This window comes from Barbatula barbatula, assembly GCF_947034865.1.
Source record: "Barbatula barbatula genome assembly, chromosome: 18".
NCBI lineage: Eukaryota > Metazoa > Chordata > Actinopteri > Cypriniformes > Nemacheilidae > Barbatula > Barbatula barbatula.
This window is the reverse complement of record NC_136781.1, coordinates 20,052,074-20,068,738: the sequence shown is the minus strand read 5'-3', so window position 1 is coordinate 20,068,738 and position 16,665 is coordinate 20,052,074. Positions and strand designations below refer to the sequence as shown.

At 39.7% G+C, this 16,665-nt stretch overlaps 1 protein-coding gene across 2 annotated transcripts in view; it reads left to right on the top strand.

Annotated features, from left to right (window-relative positions):
- The window catches only part of hdx (highly divergent homeobox), a 68,890-nt gene that overhangs the window by 9,028 nt on the left and 43,197 nt on the right, over positions 1 to 16,665 (top strand). For both annotated transcript variants that reach the window (XM_079479156.1, XM_079479157.1), the window contains one exon: positions 663 to 1,706. In XM_079479156.1, coding sequence (XP_079335282.1) covers positions 663 to 1,706 — 1,044 coding nt within the window. The remainder of the gene's footprint in view (positions 1 to 662; positions 1,707 to 16,665) is intronic.

Here is a 16,665-nt window from a genome sequence, read left to right as displayed (position 1 = left end):
TATTACAAAAGCAGTTGGGATTAAAATGAGCCATTTCTTGTAAAAAAATCTTGATTAGAAATATATTTCAGCGGCACTTTGTGTTTTCCTACCAGTTGCCCCAACAGAGTAAGGTGGCATAGAAAATGGATGTAGTTCTGTCCAGTGTATGGTTTCGTATATTTCAGATTTTTGTGCAAACATAACATTTTACGTGGCTGGACCAAAGTGTACTTTGCAGAGATGTAAGGCAAAACTTTATTTAAAGATATAAATGGAAAGATTCCTTTGAGAAAAAAAAAAAATTATTATTATTAACTGTCCACGACACAAATGTACTATATATGGTAATACATGTGATTCTCACACATATATAATAGACCTCTCTTTAAATTAAACTTGCTTTTTTTAACCTTACTTACAGTGTTGAATATATTTAGATCCGTTTTTAAAAGTTTATAAAAACATCCAAAAACACTTGGTAAAGAGTCACATAGCAAAACTTGTCATGGCAGTGTTTGCGTTGATGGGATTGGTCAGAAATGTTTTCAAAGTAATGTTTTTTGCACTAATAATTTTCACACTGACTATCTGAACAAATATTGTTTTGGGACTGTTTGTAGAGTAGGTTTTGTTTAAACCTAACCAATTACTCATTTAATTATCTTGTTTTGTCTTTTCAGACTTGGGTAGGAAACAAGAGACGCAAGCTGGCTTCCAAAACAGATCAAAATGGAGTCACCGGTCAAAGTCTTTCCAAAGATCATGCTCTGCCTGCAGATGCCTGGGCACCCGTGTCAGCTGGAGAGATTGCGGGCATACAGAGCAATCCACCAGTGACCCACCTGCTTCCTCCACAGGCCTCATGCTCCTCTTCCTCCTCTTCTCCATTGTCTTCCTCCCCGCTCAGCACTGGAAGTGGACCCAACAGTGACATCATTTTGACAGGTATTTACTCCTTGACTCGAAGCACTAACTGCTTTGATGCTCCCACTCATAGCAGGACTGGGATACAAACGTTACCTTTACAAACCAAAATCAATCAGCCTGCTCAGAGTTGCACAGCTTTGCACACAGACTCTGCTGTGCATCATGCCATCAGTGCAAGCATGCAAAGAAAAGCCCCCGTCAGCACCAGCACACCAAAGTGTATCCAATTATTTAAACAAATCACTACTACAGACGGAATTTCACCAAACTGGGCCAAGCAACACGAGGCACTACAGTCACAAACATGGCCTCATTCCCTGCCTAGACAAACTGTAGCGGAACGTTGCAGTCCTCCTCAGTCTACCATAGACAACAGCACTCCGATTCAGAACGATTTTACCCTGGCAGGATTAGGGGCGGCATCACACCTGCCTTTCTCAAAGACCAGTCAAGACAAAGAAACCATAAAAAAACAGATGCCTGACATGTCAGCAATATTTTCGATTGCAATGGAAACGGGCGATGCTGATGACGAGTACTTAAGAGAAGAGGAATTTGCAAATATGGGCTCGCAAATACAGTTTAGTAAATCCAATAGTGGCAATGTCTGCTGGGCAGATGGTGTGTGTAGCTCCAGTGTGTTGAGCCAATCAGCCACCATTGTTAATGCATCAAACAATTCTCTCTTTGAGGAGAAAGGATGTCAGACCAACAACTCTTTGACTGATACATCCACCCACAGCAGCTTTTCTTTAAGACTACTCTCGCAGCCATCTTCTGGAATGCCCAGTTTCAAGGTATGCCCCTTATTTTTATTACTGCACAGACAGGGTCCCTATTTAGCACTAACACATATATTATAGCCTTTTACGTAAATTAAACCGAATTCTTTTACTTAAGTATCAATTCCAGCATATGTTCCTGACCTTGATCTCATTGCAGTGGCTACTTACTTGGTTAAACTTAGAGTAGAATAAAACATTTTAACGTTCAAAGGTCTACATAACTATGTGTTAAGCATAACGTGATCAAGCTTTTGCAGTGACCCCAACACTTTGGAATACTCTCCCGATGACCATCCGATCAGTCTCCTCGTTCCCTGTTTTTAAAACAATGCTTAGATCTCACATTCTGGAGCGTCTTGCAATGTCCTAAGTAGTGATTGTTAATATTGATTGTTGTTTGGTAATGTTTCAGTATATACATTATTTATTGTATTTTACTTATGTTGGTGTTGTTCTGGAATTTTCTTATTCCTTAATCAAGGTGAGTCAATTTTGACAAACGCATCACACAGAGACATCAGGTACTTTGCAAAGTATTTTCATTGTCGTTTAATCTGCATCATAAGCAATGAGCATAGTGCAGAGCAAAGGCGCTCTTTCCTCCTACACCCAGAGTTTATATATTAAAACGTGAAACCCCCTCCCTTTGCCCCCTAGCCAGAATCCCGAGCTGGTTTACGAGAAGTGATGCCCGTTATTCCAAACAGAACATCTTGGCCTCTGCTCGAGGGCAAAGGCAGAGTGGTATGACGCGTATAGAGAAAAACATGATAACATAGAAAAGAAAACATAGATAAAAACTTCATAAACATATAGATAGACACATCAAGAAGCTAGACTAGAAAATTTCCATTACATTCCCCCCTTTTATCATATATGATAACCAAAATCTTTATACTTTGACCCGTAAGATGAGCAACGCCCTTTCTCTTACAGGTGTCATTCTTCTATCTAAACAGTTCTTAAAATCCCACTAGAATTGGTAACACCACCTGCTTCAGCCCCACTCCCCAACTTTAGCAATTCCACCACTTCAACAGGCTGTTCAGTCATATCATCCAGCTTCCTGAATGTAGAAACAACTGACCCTGAGCTTTTTACACACACGCTGCTTTTCTCTGCGGTGAACACATCTAAAACTAACCTACCCTGCAATCCTAATTCCCTACTTCCAAACTGTTCAATTCTGTACTTTACTTACCACCTGGTTCTCTGCACTCTGTCTTTTCTTCGGCCTTGTTGGTGCTGTTTGCAACTGTCAACAGGGTTGTGACTTTGCAGGGTAATTGACCCTTTAGCCTCTTCCGGTCCTCTAATTTCAGAAGACTAACTTTCCATGCCTGCTAGAGTTGCATACACCACCAACAACTGTCATTCACTCCAACCTCTTTCTTTTCTCCAATATTGCCTTTCTCATACCTACGTTTGTCTCTCCTGGGTCTATCCATGTTCTAGCCTCTACTTCTTGTGCCTCTTCTTCTGCCTGCTCTGCGGCCTGAAAATTCCTTGGCTGAAATGATATCTGAACCTTCTGACCTGTGTCTTTCCCCTCAATCTCATACACCAATACTGACCTGCTTAAACCTTCATCACTTGCTTAAACCCTCATCACTTGCATATTCCCACTCTTATTGGGAAGTTCCTCCCGTTACCTCATATTTAAAACACTTTCTTTTGCCTTTTTATTTGGCCGTCCCTGGGGGACATAACGGCCCACATTTTCAAATTTTGTTGCCTTATCCACATCACCTGAGGTACACGTACCTCTACACAAATACATATTTGTTCCCCAGTACCTAGCAGAATTATTTTATCAAACTTGAAATATAGTGTTGCACAGAAACAAAATTCTATAATCTCTAATTTCTCGGGGTTCGATGTGTCCCGACTCGAACTGTGGATTCCCTTTGTGAGCACCAATAGTGCCCCTCCTGTCGCTTCAGTCAGCACGACCATTGCGAAGAGCCATACGGTTGGAGTTGCCCCTCCTTGGACACCTTTTTGCAGTGGGAGGCGTGTCTTTCCTACGACTTCCTGGAAGCTGTGTAATGATTTGTCAGCTCCATTTGCTACTGCTCTTTTGACCTGCACAAATATTTTGAGAGCAAAAACACAAAAACACATTGCCTTGTAACATCCCCCCTTTTGACGCGTGGTCTAGGCCATGCGTCAAAATCGCAAAAGCAGAGAAAAAATGTTTTGGCAAACAGGTGAGGCCATTTGGGCCCCCCCAAACATTGTCTGTGTATTTACATGAGCACTCCTTGCAGAGTGCACGCTTATCCGGTTCTGCAAAATGTTTGCATCTCTGCAAGAGAAAGAGTTTTGTTAGTGATTTCTGGAGAAAATCTGTCTGTGGCTCCGATGTTGCTTGCTTTGCTGCAAGGTCAGCTCGTCGGCTTCCTGCAAAAAATAGTTTCAGATACAAAAGTGTGTGTGGCATAGTCACATACAACAATGACTGATGGGAGAAGAATGGCAAAGAGCATATCAGCAACCTGTGTGTGATTAAGAATGTTTTTACCATCAGCTTTTACAAAGTTTCTGTGTTAACACAGTGTGCCAAAATCATGAGTTACATCAAATGCACATCTAAATCTGTGTGAATGTCTACATTTTATTCTTTGCTAATTCGCATGCGCGGGTGAGTGCAATGAGCTCTGCTGTCTGAGCAGAGAAATAGTCCCTAAAAATTATATCAATTGCTTCTTTGCTTTTGGACTTGCGATGTCTGTAATTGCAGACACGCTTTGCGGACAGCTGTCTGCCGCGGTCAGTAATTTCGTGACCCAAAAATGAACAAATCGTTTTGCCAGCTGGACTTTGGAGACATTTCCCTGGAATCCCCTGGTTAGGCCTGGTTTCCCTCCGAGGTTTTTTTTTTTTTTCTCCTCCAATGGAGTTTTGGGTTCCTCGCCACCGTTTGCATACTGTTTTGCACTGTTTTGCCTGGCCGGGGGGGCTGCTAGAATTTGGTAGTCTTATTTAATTAACACTGCATATAGGAATTTATTGTGTGTCTGATATTTGACCTGTGTTTTGAATTCCATAACCTTTTATGTTTTACTTATAGTCATTTTTTCTTGTACAGCTGCTTTGTAACAATGAAAATTGTAAAAAGCGCTATATAAATAAAGCTGACTTGACTTGACTTGACATTTACTTTGTGTTCTTTTCTCTTATATTTTAAACTGGAAACAAAGGCCTGCGCACCGGTAAATTTGGGCATGGCACAACTACGCCTTTATTTTTTTAATCTTTTCAAACTAATTAAATATTGGCCTTATGCCATTGAGGGCTTCTGTTTTGAGGCTTCTGTTTTGAGGCTTCTGTTTTGAGGGAGTATTGCTGTTTGCGTGGATGAAAATTACCTTTGGGCGTTATCACAACAGGCTCACAGTTCCTAATCAACCCAACAAAATATTTTCCTGTTACCCAAAGTTGTACGGGCACCTTCCCAAAATTTCTTCATTAATCTTTTTGTGTGTGAAAACACTTCAAGTCCCCTTGTTGCTGACAGGCAGGCATGATTCTCACGATGGGCGTGCAACAAATTTGAATATTGCACGTCATCCCTTTTAACCCATTCTATGGCGTGCGCGTATTTGTCAGCAAAACACCCACAGCTCCCCACACCATTACAATCAACGTCATGAGGCTCTGTGAGGCAAAACTTTCTACATCGTACTTACGTAATTCAATATTACATCGTACAGCTGTACGAGCGCTGCACACGGGTCGTGTTGGTATCATGCTCAATCTGTCATCATACACATTATGACTCTGCCCAGCAAATGAATCGGGCAGCAGTCAGACATGAGAAACCTGTGTTGAAATTTGACACTCCCCAACTCGCATTGCACCCTTTTGACATAAATTATTTTACATTAGAGCCACTAGTATTTAGGCAAAACACAGCTAGTTTAGACTCTGGCAAATTTAAACACTTCTTGTGAATCACAGTAGGCTATTTGTTGCCCCTGAATCTATAAAAAATTCAAGCGGTTTGTTGCACACAAGCATTGTGCATTTTAGCAAAGTTCAGAAAGCGGTTTCATTCATCATGGAATGTGAGCTAAGCAGATCTTCATTGCATACAGTAGGAAAAAGCATTACTTCATTGCATATGCTAAGGGAAATCATACTCACCACCCTCGGAATGATGCCTCACCTCTTCACTTCCATCTACCTTTTCTCTTGATCTCCGAGGCTCAGGACAATCTTTGTGCCAATGCCCCGTTCTTCCACAATTGAAACACTTCTCTCCATACATGCCAGAGGGTTTAAAACCTCCTCTCCCTCTTTCACGTCCACGCCAGTTTCCTTTCCCTCCATGCTCTTCACCGATGTTTACTAGAGCCATGTGAAGTTCTTCGTCTTGTTTGTGTTCCTTCTGAAGCTCTTTCTTCTCTGTTTGTCTTTCTGCGTGCACAGCATGACGGACGATCTCACTCATTCTCGTGCGATCTGGCTCGATGCATGATTTTTCCACTTCTCGTCTCAGCTCTTCTCTGAGGTTCCGCAGAAAAGCGGATCTGAGATGTCCTTCGAACGGACCAATGTCTGGTCCGTCTGCATCAGGTTGAAGTCCAGAATGTTCTTTAAATACTTCCTCCAGTCTGGCCAAGAAATCCTCCACTCTTTCATCAGTCTTTTGCACACAAGCAGCGATCTTATCCAGATTCAGAGCTTTGGGAAACGTAGATTTTAGTCCTTCTAAGAATTTTCCCAGAATCCTCCTGTACTCAGCATTGTCTGCATGCGACCAGTTGACATGTTCCCTTCTATAATCCTCCACAGGCCATTTACCCTGTAACTTTCTTAGGTCAGATGGTTTCAGTTTGACTTTCAACAGTCTCTCTAATTCTTACATTGAGGGTGAGAATTCTTTGCAAAATGTCAAAAGTTCTTTGTCTGTCGGTGCTGGACGCGCTCTTTCTTGCTTTTGACGCACCATGGGTTGTGGTGGAGACGGCACTGGTGGAGACACTGGTGGGGGCACTGGAGCTGCCTCGATCGGGTTCAGATGTCGGTGAGGAGGGACACAATCATCCTCCGGTTGGTGTTTGTAACAAGTCATAGATGGGGGTAAAGAAGACAGAGGGGTTAAATCATTATATTCAAGCAAAACAGGGTACAATGGAGTTTTCGGTGGTGGCAGTTCTTCCAATGCCATTTCTTTAAAAACATAGTCACGTCTATTAGCTACCCTCTCCCATAACTCTAAACATTTACACGCTTCATCATATTTTTCCCTTTTCTTTTTTTTGGACATTTTAAATATGTATTTTTTCCCCATATGTTCTCTTATTTTCTCTAATTTTGTGGTACTAAATTTACCGTTTTCTGGAAAGTTACCTTTTTCTTTTAAATTCCCGTTCCCCAATTTTTCCTCATTTCTCTGTATGTTGGTTTATCCATATCATTTCTTAGTAGTCCCCCATACTGTTTAGAATCTCTCGATTCTGAGTAGTATCCCCTCTTAAACCAGACTGTTTTAAGCAGTCCCCCATACTGTTTAGAATCTCTCGATTCTGAGTAGTATCCCCTCTTTAACCAGACTGTTTTAAGCAGTCCCCCAGACTGTTTAGCGCTAAGTAGTCTCCCCTTTTGTTCCAGACTGTTCAGAAATCTATCTGACTCACCACTTTTCCTTTTTGTGCCTTGCACTGAGTTCTTTTGGGATCACGTCAGCTTGGAGTCCGGAGTAGAGTTCTCTCATCCCTGTATGGGGTTAGAGCTGGATTTGCTATGTCCAGGATGATCAGTCAACTCTAGTCCGTTCTCCGTCAGCCTTGTGATCCCATACCTCGTCGCCAAATTGTTCTGGAATTTTCTTATTCCTTAATCAAGGTGAGTAAATTTTGACAAACGCAACACACAGAGACATCAGGTACTTTGCAAAGTATTTTATTGTCGTTTAATCTGCATCATAAGCAATGAGCATGGTGCAGAGCAAAGGCGCTCTTTCCTCCTACACCCAGAGTTTATATATTAAAACGTGAAACCCCCTCCCTTTGCCCCCTAGCCAGAATCCCGAGCTGGTTTACGAGAAGTGATGCCCGTTATTCCAAACAGAATATCTTGGCCTCTGCTCGAGGGCAAAGGCAGAGTGGTATGACGCGTATAGAGAAAAACATGATAACATAGAAAAGAAAACATAGATAAAAACTTCATAAACATATAGATAGACACATCAAGAAGCTAGACTAGAAAATTTCCATTACAGTGTCAATCATGGCAGGGCCTCATGTTTTGTGTGGAGATAAACATATTATTGTCTGTCATGACATTATATGCGTTCTCTCCGGTTTCATCTTTGGCTCGCCCCCTCCTTCTCTTGTTAGCGTACATTCAGTGTTTCATTGGGCTGATACCCTGGGCTTCGGTCAGTTGGCGGCGCGCCTCCACACATCGTAAAGTCCAGTGGTATCATCGACCTCATCTCCACCAGCGAAAGTGGGTCCCTGAGCCGGTGTCGAAAAGCACCGGCAGTTTCACACCCCAAGGCAATCTCCCCTGCAGGCTTCCAGGAACCTGTAAAAATAGTTCCCACGGTCTGTGTTCCATTGGCCGCAGAGGAGACGAGGCTGACGGAACCGTGCAGTGTTAATCGCCTGCTGGGTTCGGTTTTGGTCGGTTTGTTCTGTCACGGTCCGGATGGACAGAACCCAAGCGCAGGCAGGAAACTGTTAAGAAAAATATTTATTAAAATACAAACACAAACTAAAACCCAAGATGGGAAAAAAACTGGAAATACTACTTCTAAATAAAACAAAAACACTTCCCACGAGGGGGAACAAAGTGAGCAAAGAAATAAACTAAAGCAAAGCATAAACTAGAGGAAACAATGACCTTCAGGACCATGCAAATAATTAAACATGAACTGGAAAACGGGAATTAAAAAAACAACGACAAGAGACAGAGAGCAAAGGGGCCTTAAGTAAGGGACAACTAACGAAGGATAAATACAAAAGGCAGGTGACGGGAATAAACACTAAGGGCATGATTACGGGAGACAGGAGGGCGGGGCTTAGAGACATGACAGGACATGTGGCGCCAAGTGACAACAAAAGCCACGTGTCTCCACACATAACACAACAGAAACCTGTAAGATGTGGTAATACCACAAATCTGTCCAGGGAGCTAGAAAACTTGTGACAGGAAGGACAGAGTCCTGACAGTGAAGTAGCAGTTAAGGTTGGTAACAGTTGTTATCAAGTACAGAAATTGAATACAGCAATCAAATGAAAAATAACACTTCATAGGTGAGCTTTTGGGACGCCAGAGTTGGCAGTGTAATTTCCGGTGGTATAACACAAGAGCTGGGTCTGAATTTGCTCACTTATATGGGTAAGAAGTGAATGAAAACGAGTGAACAATTTCGGACACTGACGTAATATATCCTGCTTTTCATAATACTGTCGTGGACATTCATCATAACGCTTATATTACAACTGTGTGTCTTTATGGATTGTTTTATAAATTGGTCAAGTTAATTTATATTATTTGTCAGGTTTATTGTTATAGTTTTTAATAAAGAGAACAAAACAAATGTTTGCCACGTTTATTTACTATTATATTTATTACGTTTAATAAAATTACTTAATATATTTAAAATAAAACACTGCTATATATGACAATCATTTAATCAATTATTCTCAAAACGTAGCATATAACTGTCAACAAAAACAAACACAAGTGTATAAACATACATGCACTGCATAAATGGTCACTCTCCTCCAGCTGATTTAATCAGACGGTTGATGGCAGATATGGGGTGAGTGAGTGAGTGAGTGAGTGAGTGAGTGAGTGAGTGAGTGAGTGAGTGAGTGAGTGAGTGAGTGAGTGAGTGAGTGAGTGAGTGAGTGAGTGAGTGAGCGAGCGAGCGAGGAAAACGGTAGACACAGTTGCTGAAAAGCTGCACAAGAAATGAAGCGCAATTCTAAGTAAACTAAATTAGAGGTATTTCGTACAGCATGGAAGGATAGTATTATAAAATATAGGAAAGCCCAAAAAACTTCTAAATCCGCCTACCTTTCATCACTAATAGAAGAAAACCAGCACAACCCTAGGTTTTTATTTTACACAGTGGCTAAATTAACCAAAAATAAATCGTCAGCGACTTCTGATTCTGTATACCAGCATAGCAGTGATGAATATATGAACTAACTTTGTATTAGCACCTATTGTACTATTGATCTTTGTATGACATATTGCTTATTGCTTCCCGAACTCTTTGTAAGTCGCTTTGGATAAAAGCATCTGCTAAATGACTAAATGTAAATGTAAAACTAATTCACAAATATTGTGAAAATCCAAGATATTAGAGAAATAATTATAACAGAAGTGAAACCCGCTGAAAAAAAAACGACTAACTACAGCGCCCCAAGGAGAAATTGCGATTATTTTCTACCATAGATCACGATGAACTATCTAAAATCATAAGATCATCTAAATCAACTACATGCACGCAAGACCCTATACCTACAAATCTACTGAAAGAGATGCTCCCAGAAATTCCTCTTCTTAGCATTATTAACTCATCTCTGACACCAAGACTGAAGCATATAAGGTGGCTGTTATAAGGCCCCTTGTCAAAAAACCCAACCTCGACCCTGGAGAATAGTTAACTACAGACCTATATCGGTTCTACCTTTCATATCTAAAGTTCTGAAAAAAGTAGTCTCAACTCAATTATGTTCCTTCCTCCAAAGGAATGACATCAATGAAGATTTCCAGTCTGGATTTAGAGCACATCACAGTACAGAGACTGCTTTGATCAGTTACAAATGATCTGCTTATGGCTTCTGACTGAGGTTGTATCTCCTTATTGGTGCTGCTAGATCTTAGTGCTGCATTCGACACCATTGACCACAGCACGCTCCTACATAGACTTGAAAATTATGTCGGTATTAAGGGAATAGCTTTGAAATTGCTTAGATCTTATTTATCTGACTGTTTTCAATATGTAGCAATAAACAATGAGGTGTCGCGCAAATCGCAAGTCCAGTACGGTGTACCACAGGGCTCAGTCTTGGGGCCTATGCTCTTCGCATTATGCATGCTACCTCTAGGAGATATAATAAAGTGACACAGTGTTAGCTTTCACTGTTATGCTGATGATTACTGAACTCGGACAAAACACTTATTGTTACTTATTGGACCGAAAACCGCCATACTTAAAAAACCAAGAAAACTGCTTAACTATTGATGGATGTTCCATAAAACCCTCATCTTCAGCAAAGAATCTTGGCGTTTTATTCCATAGTACTCTGTCATTTGAGAAACAACACCTGTAAAATTGCGTTTTTCCATCTTAAAAATATATCTAAAGTACGTCATATGCTGTCACCATCAGATGCAGAGAAATTAATTCATGCCTTTATGACATCAAGACTAGATTACTGTAAGACTAGAACACTGCATATAGGAATTTATAGTCTGTCTGCTTTTGACCTGTGTTTTGACTTACATAACCTTATATGTTTTGCTATAGTCAATGTTTTCTTGTACAGCTGCTTTGTAACAATGAAAATTGTAAAAAGCGCTATATAAGACTAACTATCAATTATTAGAAAATTTAGAAAAACGAAATTGAAAAACTGGTCATTGTTCAGGAACATAAAGCCTTAACCATCTTTCTTATAATGGAAAAATGCTTAATGTGAAATTATTCACTTTATCTGCAAGTCCAGTGGAATCACAAGCACATACTTATATTGTTACTTAAGCTGTGTCTGAATTTGCGAACTCATTCCCTGGCTGCGTCTGAAATCGCATACTTTTGTACAAATAGTAGGGACTTTGACTTGCGTAGACATATGTTGCGTTTGAATACGCCTTCTATCCTACTATGTAGTAGTAGAAGATATAACGTGAACTCAGCAGTATATCCAAATCGTCAGTATTTATAAAAGAGTAAGCGAGAAATTCCTGGATGGCCTACAGGTTACGCCCAAATTTAGAAGCACTCAGCGACGAATACTTGGGGTACTTCTCTTTCCCATGGGCCCACAGGACAGAATACCATGCACAGCCTGCAAAACAGTCACAGCCGACTTTGATGTACAATTAAACATGTTGTTAGTTATTCTAACGCTTATGTAACATTAAAATTGACCTTGTTTTTTTGTAAAATTGACAGCGTTTTACATTGTGCATAGTTATTTTCAGCAGTTTATTTACATTTGTTTTATATGTATATTTGCCCTTATATAAAATATATAAAACATTGCTTAAATGTTTTTAACTTGAAGATAAAACAGATAAATGAGACATGAAAGGGGGATATTCACAAGATCATTTTAATCGGGTGGTTTTAACTGACAGTTTGGTGCAATTCAACTTTCTAATACATCACTTTCCATAAACGAATAAATACAAAAAACAATTAAGTCTTAAACCTTTTGATCACTAATGTTAAATTGTTTATTTATCCAAAGGAAAATTAACATACATGTAAAAATTGTGTTGTTTCATGGACAAGGAAAGAAAAGAAAAGAAAAGACAAGGAAAGAAAAAAGACAGGGGATTGCAGATACCTATGTATAAATGTATAGGATAATGCAATGTAAGTCGCTTTGGATAAAAGCGTCTGCTAAATGTTAATGTAAATGCTGCAGAAAGGGTCGCAAGTGGAGAGCCATAGCTTAGGACCCAGGAGGAATTGTGGGGTGGAGAACTGTCGGGAGACTGCTTGGGTCTTTTGTCTGCAGATAGCCTGTTGGATATGGTGATGAGCTTAGTCCCAGTTCAGTTGTTTTACCTGTGCCTGGATTTTGATACTCTCCCTGTTGTTAGCTGTCTGCCGTAGAACTCTTGCCTGTCTGGATTAATTTGTTGTCTGCTTTGACCTGACCTCTGCCTGGACTTTGAACACGTTTAAGATTGCCTTGGATATACTGTACCTTTTTGCCCCAGTTAGAATTATTCCAGTGTTACATTGTCTTTTGTGCTGTTTAAAAGGTAGTAAGGTGGAACAGGAATGTTTCGAGTTTCAAGAACAACTTAAATTAAATGTAAATTGTGAGAAACTTGTTAAGCAGGCCTAAAGTTCTGAAAAATAGCAGGAACACTGACTAGTCAGTCATCCTCAATTTGCAGACCGTGTGAAATTGCCCAATTAACCATTTGTTGCAAGATTCAATAAGAGAAAGGAAGGAGGCGGGAACTGGTGAACATAAAACAATCTTTAATTAAATAAACAAATAAAAAACGAACGTAATATGCAACAAACACAACATAAACTCCAGGCCTGGTCCTCTCTTGTCATACACTCCTGTTGCTTGTCCTTTTATGATCCCGATGCTCCTCTGTGAGAGATGTGAGACCGGTGCACGCATAGCTGACGCTCGTTATCACTCACGTGTCCGGCCTCGCGGCTTTCCCTCACGGCTCTCGTCCCGCCCTGCTTGCCACACCATTTTAAAACTTTTGACTATTTTGGTTGGTTAAATTGAGCCACACATCTACACAACGGAGACATCAGACGCTCTCTCTGAAACTCTCTTTATTCTAAGGAGACATTCAGATGTTAGCATCCACGGGCAACAAGCACAGCTAAGTAATCCACAAGTAAACATTCACAGGTATACATCCACAGCTTAAACATCCACGGGAAAGATCAGCACTATCGTTAATGACAGCATACAAAAACTAGACCTGGCACAGAGTGAGGCTTGAGGTGCGTACATTAAGAGTCCATGTAATGTGCAACAGGTGCAATCAGTGAGCGGGAACCTGAGTAGCTGATGGAGAGCGTTGGTGCAGGGGGCATGATCGGCAAAGACGCTGAGTCCACTACAGATAGTCAATGGCAGTCAAGAACGGTTTGGTTACAAGCATTCTTCCAAATATAATGTGCGGTGACAAGGGTGAGAGCATGCTAATACTAATGTTAGTGCTACCTGATGAAAAATATTTAAGGGGGAAAGCGCAGAGCCGCATTATACATCGATTGGTGGCTCAGGATGCTGATCTGCAGCGACACAGTGCACCCCTCGCATAATTTAACATAAAATTAGATTTTACTGAAGTCATCTTTAATGTAAAAACTGATTTCACCATCTGTTTGAAAATCACCAAAAAATACAGAAAAACAGTTTATTAATTCTACCACATTTATAACAGAGTTGTATTAGACGTGCTACTGTGCGGCTCTGTGCTTCCGGTCTGCAACCCCTTTTAGCCTCCCTCAGAGTAAACTTCCCAAATGAATGTGCAGAATGAACATACCACTACCACTGATCTACAGGAACAGTAGCAAATACATTAATGACAATATGTTGTTTATGTATATGTTTGTGTGAATTCCGGAAATGTTGGGACATTTTTAAATTTGAATTAAATGAAAACTAAAAGACTTTCAAAAAACATGAGCCAAAATTCTATTCATAATGGAACATAGAGAACATTAATGTTTATGTTTAAGGGCTGATAAAACATGACATTTTGAAAAGATTCAGCAGGGAGAACATCTATCTAGCAACTAATGAAGAACATGATTAGCCATTAAAAAGATGTCTTAGAGACTTAGATACTATTCTACAGTGCATAGCATCATCAATAGATTCAGAGAAACTGGAGAAAGGGACAAGGGCAAAGACATTTGTTGGATATGCGTGATCTTTGGGCCCTCAGATGACACTGCATCACTCATCAGCATGATTCTGATATTGACATTACTAAATGGGCCCAGGAATACTTTTAGAAACCACTGTCGGTAAACATAATCCTCCGTGCCATCTGAAGATGCCAACTAAAGCGCTATCATGCAAAAAGGAAGCCATATGCGAACATGGTCCTGAAGTGCCATTATGTCCTGTGGGTCAAGGCTCATTTAAATTGTACGGTTTCAAAGTGGAAATGTGTTCTATGGTCAGACGAGTCCAAATTTCACATTCTTGTTGGAAATCGTGTTATCGGCATTCAGTTCAAAAGCCAGCATCTCTGATGGTATGGGGGTACATAAGTGCGTATGGTATGGGCAGCTTGCATGTTTTGGAAGGCACTATGAATGCTGAAAGGTACAGTATATAAAGGTTTTAGACGACGTCCATTTCAACATCAACCATAATAAATATTTTATTTACAAGTCATTGTGAGCCAGCTCAAACCTTTTGATTCGCAATATGACATTCTCCCCCACGTTTTTTTAAATCAAATTTTTGGTGTGATTGGGCCGACTGATCTTGAGTTTATGAACAGTTGCCTTGAAATGGCAACAGTTCCAGATGATATGAAGCATGGGATTGCCCGGCCATTTCTTAAAAAGAATACATTAGGTCTGACAATGCTGACTAATTTTAGGCCAGTTTCAAATCTCTCTTTTATGTCTGAGATTTTTGAGAACATACTATGTCAACAACTACACAGCTTTCTGCATAATAATATTTTTAAAGTGTTTCAATCTGAAACAGCACTGGTAAAAGTCTTGAACAATATTTTACTGACTCTCGAAACAGGCAATTGTGTAAAAATGCAAGTTAATAATTCAGGATTCATTTAAAATTATGAAAAGGTGCTAGACCTGCCCTGCTAAAGCTTATACCATTGTGTTTACTAAAGTAAAGTCTAGGAAAAATTCCCATATACTACAGTGTTCCCTTATGAATATAAACTTTTAATTAAAACAAATAAAATGGCCACTATAGTTAAGCCATTGTAACCACAGTTTGAGAGGGGTGTGACAAGACACTTACCTCACAAGACGAGACTGGGTTCCCAAGTACGAGACAATCTATGAATGGCCGGGCTGGTCATTGTGGCTCACAGTAATGTGTTCTGTACAGTAATGAAAACAGCTCACACCACAACTAAATGTGCACTCACACAAATGCTCCCAAATATATTTTGAGGTTGCACAGGTCAAATTTTGGGAGCATATGCAACTAAAATTGTTGCAATTTCTATGCCATCACTCCATCATCCAATTGCGTAAGGAAATTATGTTCTTGAGACTTATCTGATCTCATCACTCCCCCTACAATTTTACCATGGTGTTGCTTCAGTATAACCAGAGGTAACCAGGGTTTTTGTTGTGAAACTGTGGTCATACAAATCTGCCATTAAAACATGGCATCTACACTTACAGTATGATAAAATCATGATTTGATTTCCTTAAGGGCTTTTAAATCCTACTATAGTAAATACTACAGTATATATTACTGTAATATATAGTATGCTGCAGTTTACTTTGCTGTAATATACTATATTATTGTTTCATTTGGTCACACTCATCTCTTGCATCTTATTTTGTCAAAGCAGAGGATGTTACTATGGCCTTAGAGTTTACCTGTGGCCTAAAGCACCACTCTGTGCTCGACTGCCTGTCCGAAGCAAGAAATGCCCCCTCATTACTATATGGACACAGAAATGTAGAAATAAATAAAATAAATGTAAAAATGTTTGTTTGTGAAAATAAATAAATGTAAAAATGTGGAAATACATATATATTAGCATAAATGCATAAAATAAATATCAAAATGTAAAATAAAAAGTTTAAATTAAAAAATAATATACGTTTAAATTAACGTTTTGATTCATTTGTGTTATTTTTTTTTAATTTATTTCTGTATTCATTTTCGCTTTCTTAAATTTCTTCATGTATTTATTTTTGTATTTATTTATCATTTTGGCAGGATTGGGCTTCCATATACATCATCTATAAAAAAGATTTCTTATTTACATCTGATTGAAAATATCGGTGGAGGTGAAGATGACAGCTCCCGTTATTCCACGCTCCTTCACAGCGGCTTCAAGCCATTGTTGTTTTGAACATATCTGTTTTGAATGTGTGTCCTCTAGCGGCAGATTTTCAATTTAGAGTCTTAGCCTAAGTAAAACCACTTTTAATGAGCTTGTCAGTAAAGTACAGTTAAATGCCGCTGCTGTGTATGAAAGCCAGAGGGCACTCTTGCGCAGAAACTTTAAAAATAATAAAGAGCATCTTTCTATAACAGTTTTTCAA